This window comes from Motacilla alba, chromosome 2 (assembly GCF_015832195.1).
Source record: "Motacilla alba alba isolate MOTALB_02 chromosome 2, Motacilla_alba_V1.0_pri, whole genome shotgun sequence".
In the NCBI taxonomy this organism is placed as follows: Eukaryota; Metazoa; Chordata; class Aves; order Passeriformes; family Motacillidae; genus Motacilla; species Motacilla alba.
The window spans coordinates 40,933,279-40,948,660 of NC_052017.1; the positions used below are offsets into that span (position 1 = coordinate 40,933,279).

A 15,382-nucleotide genomic window follows, 5' to 3' on the forward strand; every position below is an offset into this window, starting at 1 on the left:
GGAGGGCGCTACCCGAGGGGATCGGTCCCGCCCCCTCGCCTTCTCCCGGGAGCCCCGCCCTCCCCCGGTAGCTCCTCCTGCTCCGGAGGGGCGGCAATGTCAAACAGCCCGCTCGGGAGGGACGGAGGACGGGAGACGCGATCCGGCCCTTTCCCTCCCGCCTGGCTCCCGTCCGCAGCCCCCTGCTGGCGGAGCCCCCTCCCCACCCCGGCGCTGCCCCTCGGAGCCGCGCGCGCGCCCCGGGCCGTCTCGAGCCCCGCCCCTCCGGCTCCTTGACCCCGCCCCCGTGCTGTCGATGGCCCCGCCCCCCGGGCTCGCGCGCGCCGCGCCGTGCTCCCCCCCGCGCCGGGGGACGGTGACGGCGGCGGCGGGAGGAGGAGGCAGCGGCAGAGCCCGGGTGCGCCAGGAGGCGGCGGGGAGTCAGCGAGGAGCGCCGAGCAAGAACGGGCGGGCTCCGCCCCGCCCCTTGCCGAGCCCCCCGCCCCCTGCCCTTCCTCCCTCCCCTCCTCCCCTCCTCCGCCTCCTCCTCCCCGCACGCGCCGGGCGGAGGGAGAGGCTGCGAGGGAGCCCCGGGTACAACATGGCGGAGCACTCGGCCCCCGACCACAAGCACAGACCCGCCGCCAACTCCGCGGCGCCGCTCCACAGCCGCGCCGGGGCGGGCGGCGGCCTGTCGGGGGGCCTATCGCAGCCGGCGGGCTGGCAGTCCCTGCTCTCCTTCACCATCCTCTTCCTGGCCTGGCTGGCTGGATTCAGCTCCCGGCTCTTCGCCGTCATCCGCTTCGAGAGCATCATCCACGAGTTCGACCCCTGGTCAGTCGCCGCCGCCGCCGGGCGGGACGGGGAGGCGGGAAAGCACCGCGCCATGAGCCGCGGTGGAGGAGACCCGCGGGTTCCCTCCGCCGTGGCCGCGGGGCCGGCGGGAGGGCCCCGCCGCCCGCCCCCTGCTCCGCCACTCCGCGAAGTTGCGCCCCTGCCTGTTCCCCGGAGGGAGCCGGCAGCCGCGGCCGCCCCGGGAGCCGAGGAGGGAGGCAAGGAGAGAGAGAGGGAGGCGGTGCGGACGGGACACGCTGTGGCAGGTCGGAGGGAGCGTGAGGGGTCGCCACCGCGGCGCGGGAGAGGGGAAGCGCCGGGAGCGAGCGGCGGTGCCGACGCTGGGGTGTCCCCTGCGGCGGAGACCGCGGGAACGGGGCGGCGGCAGCTCCCCGCATCCCTTGGAGTTGCGGCAGGACTCTCCGAGGGGCACGGGGAAAGAAAGTTGTGGCGCTGGCAGAGAATCGGGAGTCGGGCCGGAGTCAGGGGCTGGTGGCGGAGCAGTTGTGCCAGGCGTGACCCGCACCCCGGTCCGGTCCGGGTCCCGCTGTCGCGGCGCCGGTCCCGTGTGTGCGGTGCGGCTTCCCGACGTGGTCTTTGCTGGAGTCCTTGTCGGCCGGGGAGGGAGCGGGGTGAGGAATGCACTGCAGGAAGTAATCTTCGTAAAAGTGACTTGAGGGATTACAGCGAAATGGGTGACATTGATTTACTGCCAGGTGTTTCGAAGCCGCGTTTCTGAGCCCAAGGACTTTTGCTGTTTCCCGCACATCTTGATTTTTCCAAAGATTGCTTTCCCTCCTGTAGAAGCAGTCTGTTCTTTTTTCTCTTGGAGGGGACCGAAACCATTTTATGGATGAGATGAAGAAATGCTGCACTCGTTCCTTGCAGCAAGGCGAAGTGAAAGATGACAAGACTTGTGGGGCAAGGTTGTTGAAATGCAAAAACGTGACAATGAATTTTTACATTACTGGTTACTTCATCCTAGGAATCCGTGGGGTTTTTAGAACTTTAGGTAGGGTAAGTGGCAGATGACTTTAGAATAGTGAATTGTCAGATTTTAATTTAAAATCTTATGTCTTGGCTTTTACTGTTAATTGCACGAAGGAAGGAGATGCTTCGTTTTGAAATGCATGCTAGGTATTCCGTGTTAAATTTCACCTAAAATTGTTGCTGAAATTGTACTTCTCTGCAAAGCATGCGCTCCACTTTGATACTTTCAAAAGCACAACTTCCTCTTTTCTAGTTGGCTTTTCCCCCCTCACTTCTCTCCCTCCCACCCGCAAATGTAATCCATTCACAAATCATGGCTCAGAATAGTGGATAGAGAACAAGGAATGGCTTTGTTTTTAAATGCTGTGTGAAGTAACAAACCTTTGTGATGTGAAAGCCGAGTATCTCAAAATATCTTCAAAATGTCAAGTAATTGCCCATGATTTAAGTGTTTTTCTGCAGACACAAATGAATGGAAGAAGTGCAGGCTTCCAATTAATAAAGAATGAGGGGGAGTGTAGTTTAAGCACATCTACAGTGAGACTATGAACCTGAGTTTGTATCCTGTGAAGTAGTTATCCTCTAATCTAAATTTAAGCATAAGGGCTTTATTTTCTATTATGGAGGAAACTTTTAAGCATGCAACCTACATTTTTGTGCCAGTTTCATCTGATTTTTGTAATCAAGGCTCATCCTTGTTGGATGAACGAAAATTTTACAGTGCTGAGTTGCGTAACTTCTTACTAAGCCCTGAAGGACCCTAAAATGGTGCTATGGGAGTTAAGTTCGTAGTAATGATCTAGCTGTAAAGATAAACTCCTGTTTAAAGCAATGTGTAAATTGATGCCAAGTCATCTTCCTGAGTACACAAACAGAAGGCATTGCTGCCTGTGCTGCTGGATGTACCTTTGTTAATTAGGGAATAGATGAAGTTGACAAAACTCATTGATTTTAATGCAGGTCTGTGAGAAGCAGTTGAAATGTCAAGAATCATGCCAGTGTCGTGTTGCTGCATGCCAGAAATGGTAGAGGCAAATGCACTTAAGTTAATTAGTAGGAAAGAGAACCTAAAATGGTAGAAACTGAGTGAAAACAGGGCTTTCTCTATTGCAGCAGCAAAATTGTTGGAAAGAGTAAAAAATGATGTTGCTTTCTTAAACAGTGTGGAGTAGCTAGGTGGGAATGGTTTTTCATAGTTGCAAGGGTCTTACAAGTCTGAATGTAATATGGGAAAGGAGCTTTTGAAAAGACTAGTAGCAGTGCTTTGCTTGTAATTTTTTTAAACCACTTCTTTAGCAGCTTCTCCAGGTAAACTGGATTTTTTTTTTTCAGGACAGTGGCTGTAGACTTTGCTGTGAAACAGTTTGATATTTTTTTCAATTATTTTGGCTTTTCCTGTCAAGCTTGCTTAGGATATCTTGCAGTGTGTTGTTAAGTCAGTCACCTACTCTCTAGCATTTGTTTTGTGGTCCAGAGAGGAAACTGAGGTATATCTGATAAAATGAGAAGCATTAGGCAAATAGTTTTTTCTTTTGAATTGAAAAATATTGTTGTCTCTGAGGTGTAGAAAGCTTTCCCATTTACTTAGGAATCCAGTTTCCTGGTATGGACATATGGAACCATCAAGGATGGGAAGAAAGGCAGAATTGACTAGGGTTTTCTAAATATTAATTGAATCAAATACCACTTATTTTTTTTTTCCTAACATCCCTTTTGACGTGCCTTTCTTACAGTAAAATGATGTTTTGATTTGGCATAGAAAGGAGATTTGCTGCTTTTGTAAAATCGGCTACTGAGACTCACTTGTGTTGGCATTTCTTCCAGAAGTGACCCAAATGTAGTACGATAGGCCAAGGCAGTACAGGGAGGACGGTGTTTGATTTTTGATCTCCATTGAAATACAATGCCAGTGCAAGGTAAAACCAAACTGGTATGTTGAGGTCACCATGCTGTCACTTAAGAACTTGTGACCTGTACATTATGACTCAGTTTACTGTTTTGTTTTTTTTTATGCTGACTACCTATTTTCTGCAGTATTTTCACTTTTTGATTTATTTCTCATGTCATGTTTACTTTCCATACTTGAGCTGGTCCAGAGACTTTGAGAAATGTGTGTACTTCTTGGCAGCTTCTAGGTCAGGTGAGCTGATACATGAAGTCAGGCAGCACATTAAGATGTGCCATTGACAGGCCTCCAGCATTTAATTCCAGGATTTCATTCTAAGGCCAAGAACTTGAAACATGGATAGTGATGGTACGTTGGAATGGACAGATTTCATGTCTGAATCTGGTTCATCTATTGGCTGGTTTGGCAGCTGGGTGGACCAAGAGCTTAATTTTGGTGCTGTGTACACACAAGTGCGGAGTGAAAGCTGCACATGAAAAGTACAACAGCAGATTTAACTCAGTTGTCAAGTGAGAGTATTCTTACTGTCAGATGTTGCCTTAAATGTCAACCTGGCTGCAGAACCAAGGCAACCAAAATCATGGAGCCCTTGAACAGAGACTACTTTCTATGCACTGGTTTTCTAAAGTACAGCTCCAGCATGTCCATGTGCTATTTCTTTTGGCTGCTTGCACCATATATATATATATGTATGTGTGTATATATATATATGTGATATAAATATATACATATATATGTGTGTGTGTGTATATGTCTATAAAAATAATCTGTATATGTGCATATGTATACATATAAGATAGATATAGCAAGACTGTTGCATTCTGATACTGCTACCAAGTGAAATGATAACAACTTTTGGTACATCAGTAGTCTTCAGGGAATACTGTCAAAATAGTACATTCATTCTGTTTGTACAGTTCTTACCATTAAGTCACATGTGTGAGAACTGTATCTGAATCATTAATCATATCCCATGACTTGAGATCAAACTTCTCTTTCCCCTGAGAATTTTAACATCTTGCTAAAAGCCAGATTAATACCAGTTACCTTAATGAAAGCTTTCTTAGGCTGGAATACCGAGGCTCATATGTGTGAGCATGAGACCCTCTCCCTACCAGTTTGCACGTGCAGGATGATGAACCAGTGCAGGCTTTGTCAGTTCTGTTTGCCTATCTTCTCCTGCTGGGAATGTTGTCTTCTACATCCCTGCCTGCTCTTGGTTATGAAGAGCACTACCACAATCCCATATACATTTTTGGGCTCTTTCAGACCAGCAGCATTGATCTCTCAAACCACCATCTTTTTACTTGCCATTAGGGCTGACCATTGTTTAATGTACCTCGCTCTGGGGTAACATAATCGTCCTGGTAGCAAATAAGGCTTATAGGTATAGTAGCAATCCACTTTCTCATCACTAAAACCATAATCTAGTGTTAATGGGGCTTGGTGAATGGGGATGAAGTTGTGAAAATAAACCTAAGGTCAGTGTCATTGCTTGAGTTTCAGAGACAGGCAGCTTAAAGGAAGTTGAGATTTTTATCTCAGGCACCATCAAATGTACAGGTTTTGCTATGTTCAAATCATGTTTGCCCGATGGATCCTCGAGCTGTTGTAAACTTGTTTCATTAATGAAAACATAATTAGCATCTATAAATATGACATGAAACCTTCCTTAAAATTCACAGTGTGACTGAAGTGAACAGGAAATGTGGTGTATGGAATTGATCGACCATTGGTGGTTGTGGGTTTATGTTGTAGTTACCTGATCTGAGTTGCCTTCTGGAGTAGTTCTCCTCTGTTGCCCACTGTGCAGTCTGGTTTTTTTCTTCTTGCTTGCTCTAAAGCACTCATAGTAAATTCAGTGAGGCAAATTGTTGAAATACGATAACACTTTAGTTTCCTGAGCTGATTTGCCTCCAGTTCTTATATTGCAGTTTAATCTCTTATTTTTGAGGAAGAATATGAACATCGGGAGGGAATGTAAAAACTGACTGATGTTAGGGGATAAACTGGAATTGAGTGACAGAGGGAAGGCATATACAAATAAAACCAGAGCACATTGAGACACTGAAGCAACAGGTGATGAAAGAAGAGGTGAATAAGAGCATGTTAAGTTGGTGTTCATAAGGAGGAGGGAAAAAATTGCGTAAAGAGGATTGTGTCGATAATAGCAATTACCACTGCCCACCCAGGTAATTCATCTGGCCACTGCTTCCCTGCTAGTGCCTCTTGCTGGGAAAATAGCAGATTGTGTATTAAATGAATTCTTGAGAGTTGACAGCCACTTTGGTCTCCAAACTGGATCTGTCTTTCTGGAGCCTTTCAATGCATTACACAGTCCTGTTCAAGTGAAGTGCATAAATGTGAATCTGTTTAGGAAACATTTCTCACAGACTTTGGGGTTTTTTCCCAAAACAATTCCTTTTGTTTATAATCTTAGACAATTTCCAGACCTCAGGAAAGAATTTGATTCCAATTCAGTTTGAATATAATCACTTCAAATTAATTTTGAGATGTTGCAAATTTCATGAGATTCATATTAAAAACTTACTACATGTTCTTCATTCACAAGTGTTTTGATTCTGTGAAGTGAGAAGTATCTATTTCTGTTTTATTGAAATATAGTTTTTAATACTATATTTACTGTTAACATTTGAGTGGGTTTTTATACTCTAGTAATACTAATGATTTTAACAGAATTTGAGGTAACTCAAACACATTTCTGCCATTTTATTATAGTAGGAAAAATATTCTAGTATAGAGTCCAGATCTGATTCAGTGGGGACTGTGTGCTCATGAAAGGAAAGGTTAGAGATTTTTATGTGAGAATACTCTTCCAGGCTTCACCACCACACCACCACCTACCCTTTAATAAGGAGGATCCAAATCAGGTGTCTTTTTGATTACTTCTGTTGCAGTATGACATGGGCTGAGAAACTGTTAGCACAGGTTAGCCTGGCATTTGGGGTTTCTCCATTGTAAGGTATTGTTGATCTATTTGGAGAGAGCTGTTTTGAAAAGTAATTTTTTTCTGTAAGGTCGATATGGTGGTAAAGTCAAGATGATGTGCACTTGACTGTACTGGACTTCTCTACTGCTTGTGAAGTTGCAAAAATAGGTAAATACTAGAAATGTAATGGAAGGAGTATAATTTGCTAAAAGAACATTGGACAGAGTTGAAGGCATAGCAGAAACTGCTTTGTGAGTGGGGAGACCTCAGGCTAGATTTGTTTAGTTGGAGTGATGCAGCTGAAAAGCAATTCGCTGTGTGGCCTCATAAAATAGCAGTCATGCAAGAATCAAATCCCTGCTGTGTATCTACTATTGTCTACTACCACCTTTACGTAGCACGTAGTGCTTCTTTCCTCACTTGCACTACTTGTAATTGGGGTGAGCACCTCATCAGATTTCATGTGGGTGCAGTAATGGGTTTATGCATGATAGGTAGGAGGGGCACTGTTCATAAAACATGTGCAGAGACTCCCTACAGACTTCTTGTGGAAAATACATGAGGTGAGATAGAATGCTTGCAAAGTGTTGACCCGTTTATTGATTTATGGATAGCAGAATAAAATATGAAAAAGAAAACATATCCAAATGTTTTATGTAGGCTGGGTCAACTGAACCATCAAGTTAAGCTTTTAATGCCATGATTTTTTTTTAATGGTCTTCAGCAAACACTCACAAATACTTGACTAGAGCAAATGCTACAATTAAAATCCTTGAATGGACTTTTTTTGGCAGATATCCTATTATTTGAACAGCTTAATATGTTCAGTTTTTAAAACAGAAATTTGATTTGATTACATGGGGTTAGAGTGGTTTATAAAGGTTAGCTTTGCTTCCTATCATAACTCACTCTAATAGTCTCTAGTTCTAGCAGCCTGTGATCCTAATATCATGTTTTTGAATCTGTCTCATGTTGAACTGGTGGGGGAAGGGGAGAATAAAAATTTTGGCTAGTATATTTAGCAAGAAAATTCAAAATCCTGTTGGAACTAATAGGTTTTAAGTGGATTGAGGGGACACTAAGTTCAGGGAGGTGTCTTTGCTGTTCCACAAGAATCTCCTCTAATTCAGTCTGGTTATTTTCCATTTAATGTCTAACTGTGCATGTGTTGCAGAGTTTCCTCCTGAATTTTTGAATATTCCGTTCTTGAAAGCCCTTTGAGGTACATTTGTACTGACATTTAGGGCTACTCCTGAGGGCTTCTTTCTACACAGGAAAGCTATTAAAGCTGCTACTTTTGGGGCCTGTGGAGCCTGCACCCTGTTGCAGGATGTGTGACAATGTTTTTATTATTATTAATTCCTTTAGCAAAACTTCTTGGAGCTGTCAGTCTTACTACTTGCTTGGAGAGCAAAGTGAAGTTAGGACATGTATTGCTATAGCCTTTTTATAGTATGTCTAGCACACTGACTGCATTTCCGGCCCCATAGCTGAGCAAAGTTTGTGGTCTTCATCTGAGCTGTTGCTGGGAATCAAACTGAGGTGTTTATAATGTGGGTAACTGCTAGGTCTGGGCTGGAGGGGTACCGTGAAATTGACCCTAATGCTGCACCGCACCTTACATAAGTTGAAGCAGCCTGGGGAATGAATTTAAGGATATAGGTAGGAATAAAATAGATCAGCTTCTGTATTTCCCAACTTACTGCTGCTTTCCCAGAGTAAAAGCTCCTTTGGCATTTTAGAGAATTAAATACTTGCTATACTTCAAAAGTGCTTGCTATTATGTGAGGCAATATTCCTGCACTTTAGAAAAAGAAATGGTCTGTTTTAAACAAGGAATAACTGAGTATTTGTACATGAGTGCTTTAAGAGCAGGAAATGGTATTTAAAATGTCTGTCTTCTGTGGGGGACCCAAGTCCAGAATCAAATGTTACTTTTTCAGAGCCCATCTAACATAAATAACTGTAAATGATAATTTCTTCCAGGTGTTACAATGCTTATCGTAATTTTCTGTGGCAGTCAAATTATGGGTTATGTTAGTTTGTTAGGTAAAAGAGCACGTTCAAGTTCTCTTCAGCTGATAATCCATGAGGAATTGCAAAACACCTTTTCAAAACTTCCCTCACGTAAACAAACAAATTCCTTGGGAAACTACATTGCAATGGAGGATGTGAGTTTGGCTTGATTATTGATTTTTGATGGTTTTCATAGTGGGGTAACTATTTTTTTCCAGACTGTTTTATGAAGTAATATTTACATTTATTTAAAATAGTGCCTCACTGTATGGATGAGCACTCTGTATCCTGTTGGTTTAATATGGATTTTGCAGAAGGGAGGAATAACATGTAAATGTGTGATTTTAAACTGTTCTAGCACATGTGACTACATTTTTTCAGTTCTTTATTTTTTCAGTCTGTGTATTCTCTTTTTTGCAATTACTGTGCTATAAATGATAGCCAACTTCTTTAAATTCAAGAAGTGTGATTTTATTTATTTTTATTCCTATCTTCACAATAGATTGATATGTTAAGAAAGTCTAGGCATGGAAAGTACCTCTTCAAGGATGTAGCTGATTGAGAGGAACACATTTATTAGAATATGTGTGTGCTATAGCCAGAGGATTCGGAAATAGAGTGATGCAGAAGCAAAATGTAACAAAACAAGCTTTCCTGTCCTGAGTACTGAACTAACTTTACCTATCTATATATCAATATGTCTGTCTATCTATCTATTGTCTATTGCGTATGTTGAATGTGCTAACTCCTTATTCTAAACTTAGCCCAAACAGCATTTGGAAGTTCAGTTAAATAACTTTAAATTTCATAAATATTTTTGAAACATTTATCTTGGAAAAAGGTGATTTCATCTTCATGGTTGAAATATGTGATGATTTGGGTATTAAAGGTCTTTAAAACATTTTTAATTCTTTCTCTGGTAATAGATAAAATGGCTTAAAGTTTCAATTCTTCTAATTTGGAAAGTCAGCAAAACAAAAATGGAGCTTTGGCATTGTATCAATGGTAACAATGACAGTAAATGAATGTCTTTTCGACTTACTGTTGTAGAATGAAAGTCATGAAAGCCAGTGCAGTGTTTGAGTTGTCCAAGAAGCTGTGTAATGCTACAGTGTTTTGACTTTTGTCTTACTCAGGTGACTAGAATGATTCATATATTGTCAGATGTCTGAAGTAACAGTTGAAAAGCTATTGCATGTGTCTCACAATTAATTTTACTGTAACAGTTTTAATCTTTTATTTGCCAAATAGAAAATGGATCTTGACACTGGAGAGACTACCTTAAACAATAGCAACAGTATCTTAATTTGTGATGTCTCAGGTCAGCTAGTAATGACAACTCTAATTATTCTATGACTAAATGGGAGCCAAGGAATTTTTAGTGTTTTAATTTTGTATTCAGCAACATTAGCCTCATTCTCCCACAATAAAGCCCAGTTTTTGCTAGGCACAAGCTTGGATGATATGTTTTGTGTGAAATGTGTCATGTTTGTAATTGTTCCATCACTGAATTTTATTTTCTGGCTTTTTACTTCTGTAAGTCAGCTTCAGGGTTCTTTTTTCCTTTATGCTTCCATTGCACTCTGGTTTCAACAAAACATTCTTAGCTATACCCATCGTGGTTTTGCTTTGTGAGAGTGTGTTCCACACGGTGCCATCTGCTGTCTTCTTTCAGCGCTACCTTCAAGAAGAAAAAGCCACAGAGCAGCGCATTTGTGGAGAGAGAGTTTAGAGGGCACATGGTCTGGTGGGGATTGAAGCATGAAAGGTCCTGGAACAGACCAGCTTAATTCATGCTTGGAGAGCAAGAAGAGAGAAAATTTAGGATTATGTGACCTAAGAACTGTCCCTTGAGAACTTACACCAGGTCCTTCCCAACAACTCTCACATACCCCTGTAGTACATGACTTTTAAACCCCACCTGAATTGAAACTGAACCTCTTGCTTTAGCCTCCTCCTTTCTCTATTTTCATGGGCAGCCACACATTCATTTTATGTCACAGTGGTGCAGCAGTGAAAGGATGTGCTTTGATGTAATAAAATTGCTTTAGAAATGAAACTCGTCCTTTAAGTGTTCTAAAACAGAGGGGCTGTAGCTACCAAACTGTAAATACCAGTGTAGCTGGCTGGTCATAGAGGTGGTTTGCTTCTGAAAGGGCATGTTCTTGGACGTAGGATAGTGGAGGCAATGGTGGGTGTAGTCTCTGAATATTTCTGTACTAACATTTGTGACAGCTTCAAGCATATGTGTGTAATAGCAAGCCTAGCTCATGGTTAAAGTCTTCCCCCACCTTCACATTTTAAGGTCATTTCTAAGCATTCTAAGCATGAGATTTTACTGAAATGACAGAGGAGCACAGTGGAATAGCTCAATATCTACGGTAGAGTAAGACTGAGCAATACTAGAAGTTTTATCACGTAATGAGAAAATGAATATGTAACTTCAATTTCACATTGTACATGGCAGGAATTTATTATTAATTATAAGTACTGTCTTAAATGCTGGGCACTGCAGTTATCACAGTACACTTTAACTTTAGCATTTCTGTGATAATACCTAAAAGCAAATAACATTTTGTTATTACACTTGTGTTTCCCGTGCATAGTCTTTAAAGAAACACTGGTAACCATAAAGCACAATTCTTAACAGGTTATATTAAATTCAGCAAAAACTTTGGGTTTCTTTGCAATTTAGACTTACTTGAAGCAGTATGAAAGATACAAAATAGAAGTAGTTCATAACTCATTTTAAATTCTGCTTGCCATACTTATTTGAGACGAAATCAGACACTGAAAGTATCTGAATGCAAAATATGATTAGAAAGATAAACTCCACTCTGTGTATTATGAGGAAGGATGAAGGCCACTTTCAGTTTTCAGCTACTTTCCTGGTCTGTTTATTTTATTGGTGACATCCTATTCCTACACTAATTTGCTCCAATGTGAGAATATTCAGTCACTTTGCCAGCATCTGGAACTCTTTTTGCCCTTAGCTAAATGCCATCATCCCTTCTGTTGGACTGTATTAATAGATGTGTATACTTTTAATCTGCTTCAGATTAAAAAATCCAATAGTTGAGATCATAGAATCATTTAGGTTGGAAAAGACCTCTTGAAGCAATGAGTCCAACCATTAACCCAGCACTAACATGTCCCACCTCTTTTAAACACTTCAAGGCTTGGTGAGTCAACCACTTCCTGGGCAGCCTGATCCAAATCTTAACAACCCTTTCAGTGAAGAAATTTTTCCAAATACCTAATCTAAGTCTCCTCTGGTGCCACTTGACGTTTCTTCTTGTTGTCTTACTTGTTACCTGGGAGAAGAGGCTGACCCCTACCTGGCTACAGCCCCTTTTCAGTGGTTGCAGAGAGTGCTAAGGTTCCCCATAAGCCTCTTTTTCTGCAGGCTGAACAAACCCAGCTCTTTCAGCTGATCCTCATAGGACTTGTGCTCCAGGCCCTTCACCTGGACTTGCTTCAGCACATCAATGTTCTTTTTTGTCCCAAAACTAAACACAGGATTTGAGGTGTGGCCTCACCAGGGCTGAGCACAGGGGACAATCAGTGCCCTGGTTCTGCTGGCCGCACTACTGCTGATACAGGCCAGGATGCCATTGGCCTTCTTGGCCACCTGGGCACAGGCTGGCTCATGTTGAACCTGCTGTTGAACCAGGTCCTTTTCTGCCATTCAGCTTTCCAGCCACTGTCTTCTTCAAGCCTGCAATGTTCAAGTCCAGGACCCAGCACTTCACCTTGTTGAACCTCATGTAACTGGCCCATCATTCCAGTCTCTCCAGATCCCTCTGCAGAGCCTTCCTGTCATGCAGCAGATCAACACTCCCACCCAGCATCTGCAAACTGACTGAGGGTGCACTCAATCCCTCATCCAGATAATTGATAAAGAAATTAAACTGGCTGGGCCCCAACACTGATCCCTGGGGAATGCCATTTGTGACCAGCTGCCAACTGGATGCAGCTCCATCCGCCACCACTCTTTGGGCTTGGCCATCCAGCAAAGAGTGTACCTCTCCAACCCATGAGCAGCCAATTTCTCCAGAATGCTGTGGGCATGGTGTCAAAGGCTGCAGTAAAGTATAGATAAACAACATCTACGGTCTTTCCCTCATCCACTAAGTGTCACCTTGTCATAGGAGGAGAGCAGGTTGGTCAAGAGGTACCTGCCCCTCATAAACCTGTCCTGAATGGGCCTGATACTGGTTGTACTGTATATTCTGCATGATTCTGCTCAAGATGATCTGCTCCATAACCTTTCCTGGCACCGAGGTGAGGTTGACAGGCCCAGAGTTTCCTGGATCCTCCTTCACACCCTACTTGTAGGTGGACATCACATTTGCTGGCTTTGGTCTACTGGGATCTTTCTGGCTATTCAGGACTGCTGGGAAATGGTTGAAAATAGCTTAGTGAACACTTCTGCGAGCTCCCTCAGTACCTTTGGGTGGACCCCATGCAGCTTCGTGTGTGTTTGAGTGTTGCAGTGGGTTGCTGACTATTTCCCCTTGGAGTATGGGGTCTTCATTCTGCTGCTCATCCCAGTCTTCCAGCTCAGGGAAGAGGGTACTTAAACAACAGCTGGTCTTATTGTAAAAGGCAGCGGCGCAGAAGCATGAAGCATTAGGTACTTCATCCTTTGTCACTGTTTCCTTCCACATCCAGCAAAGCCTGGAGGTTCTCCTTAGCCTTCCATTTGTTGCTGATGTATTTATAGAAGCATTTTTTGTTGTCTTTTATGGCGTCTTTTGAGTTGTTTGCTTTTTAGCTGTGATTCAAGCTAATTTGTCTGATTTGCGGACAGAAGCGGATTAGGAGCGCTTCTGCGCTCCTTTTAGCTGGCAAAGGTTAGTTGAAGGATAACTGCCACAGCTAAATTTGCATATGTAATTTAGTACAAGGCATCCTAGAGTTGGGAATACTTTTTTATTTACCCTTACACCTTTCCACTTTGGGCTTTATTAATGTGTTTTTCTTTCCAGCTTTATTTGTTTAGGGCATCATTAGATCTGTCTCTAGGTTCCTGTAAACCCTGTGTGTATTGTTGGGTTTGTTCTGCAGGTAGATCTATCTATATACATATGCTCAGGTGAAAATTGTCTGATTGGTTCTATAGTCCTTGGAAATGCAATGTTTGTGTGTATTTATGCCAGGTTACTGAAGGGTTGAGCAGAGTTTGAACAGACATATTCAAGTTTGATAAAATTGGGTGTTTAACCTGGTGTTAATCACAGGACAGAAATTCTTCAAGTTAGACTGCATCTGTTCTGCTCTGATGGTGCTTTGTATTATCCACTCTGAAACAATTTTTATTTTCTGAGCAGTTATTGTATTAAAAAGTCAGTAAGTCAGTATGGCAACAGAGTTCAACAGGTGTGCTATGAGAGATCCAGATTCTTGGACTAAATGTGATCTACCTACAGAGAGACCAATGGAAAGAAAGTATAGTCAGAGAATTCAGGCAAGGTAGACTGACCTAGATGCAGGACGAAGAATAGCAGATGCATTAGGAAATATACTAAAGAGCAAATATGTAAGGATTTTTGGATTAAAAGCTACCTTATTTTAACTTGCTAAACTGACTTAGATGTGCAGCCACAACACCGTAGATACTTTTAATTCTTGTGAGCTAAAGAACCTTATGTTGCCATAATTTGTCCAGAGTGATTTGGTGTCTGATGTCTGAATCTGGCTGGATTTGCCCTTTGTCATGTTACAAAGTTCAAGTAACAGACTCTTGACAATTGAGGTTTGTACAAAATAATTTCTGCTAAAGCTCTTCTATACTGCTATAACTGTTTAAATGTTCTTCCAGAAATAAAATTGTCACTATTTAAATATCATCTGTGATGTGAGGGATCTGGAGCCTTTCTAAGGGTCCTGTTTACTTTTTACCAAATACAAGACATGGTGTCACATATTTTACAGGGTAGAAGCAGTCTTCCAGGCCATCTTGCATCCAGACTGATTTCTTAAATTTTGGTTAATGGGAAGTGAAGTTGGTTCAAATGCATTTTGGGTGTAGCTGGTACTTCCTGAATTGCCACAGTGTTGCAGCATATAGGTGACTTTATTATGTAATAGAAATGAAGGCTATGCCACATACTTCCAAGAAGTTAAAATATAATTAAAGTTTCTGCAATGAACAGTAAATTTCCTTTTTTTGTACTCTGTATTTCAGACTATTACAAAAGTTATTATTCGCTTCTGCACACATACTAGATCTTGCTGCAAGATAGCAGGTATTTTTGGGATCAGTTTAATAGGAGTCCAGTGTAGTTATTTAGGTGTTACAGGTTGCTTTTCTGTACTAGGAGACTATGAAAAAAGTGGCTTGGAGCTAGCTGTCCTCTGTTTCCTGTTACTTCTCAAGAAGCAGTCATGTTCACCTCACTGATTTTTAGTACCAGATTTTTCACAGAAAGGATATTTTGCTCTTAAAATATATTGTTCAGCTAATAGCCTTTTAATTCCTTCTTGCCAAGCAGATCCTTGTGTATCAGCCTTTAACTTAAAAGACCTTGGAGTTACCCTGTCTCCATCATGTTTAAAACAATATAGCCCAAATTTCATCTGGAAAAACACCCTCTTGAAGGTATTCTTGAATTTGGTGCAAAGCTTTCACAATTGCAACATACAGGGCTTTTTGTGCCACAGAGTAGCCCAAGAGCGTTCAGAAAGAAACAAACATAGCACTA

The 15,382-nt window shown here is 42.4% G+C and overlaps 1 protein-coding gene across 1 annotated transcript in view; it reads left to right on the forward strand.

Annotated features, from left to right (window-relative positions):
- Positions 1 to 324: 324 nt before the first annotated feature.
- Positions 325 to 15,382, forward strand: part of STT3B (STT3 oligosaccharyltransferase complex catalytic subunit B) — a 51,435-nt gene continuing 36,377 nt past the window's right edge. The window contains exon 1 of the mRNA XM_038129347.1: positions 325 to 813. Coding sequence (XP_037985275.1) covers positions 581 to 813 — 233 coding nt within the window. The 5' untranslated portion in view covers positions 325 to 580. The remainder of the gene's footprint in view (positions 814 to 15,382) is intronic.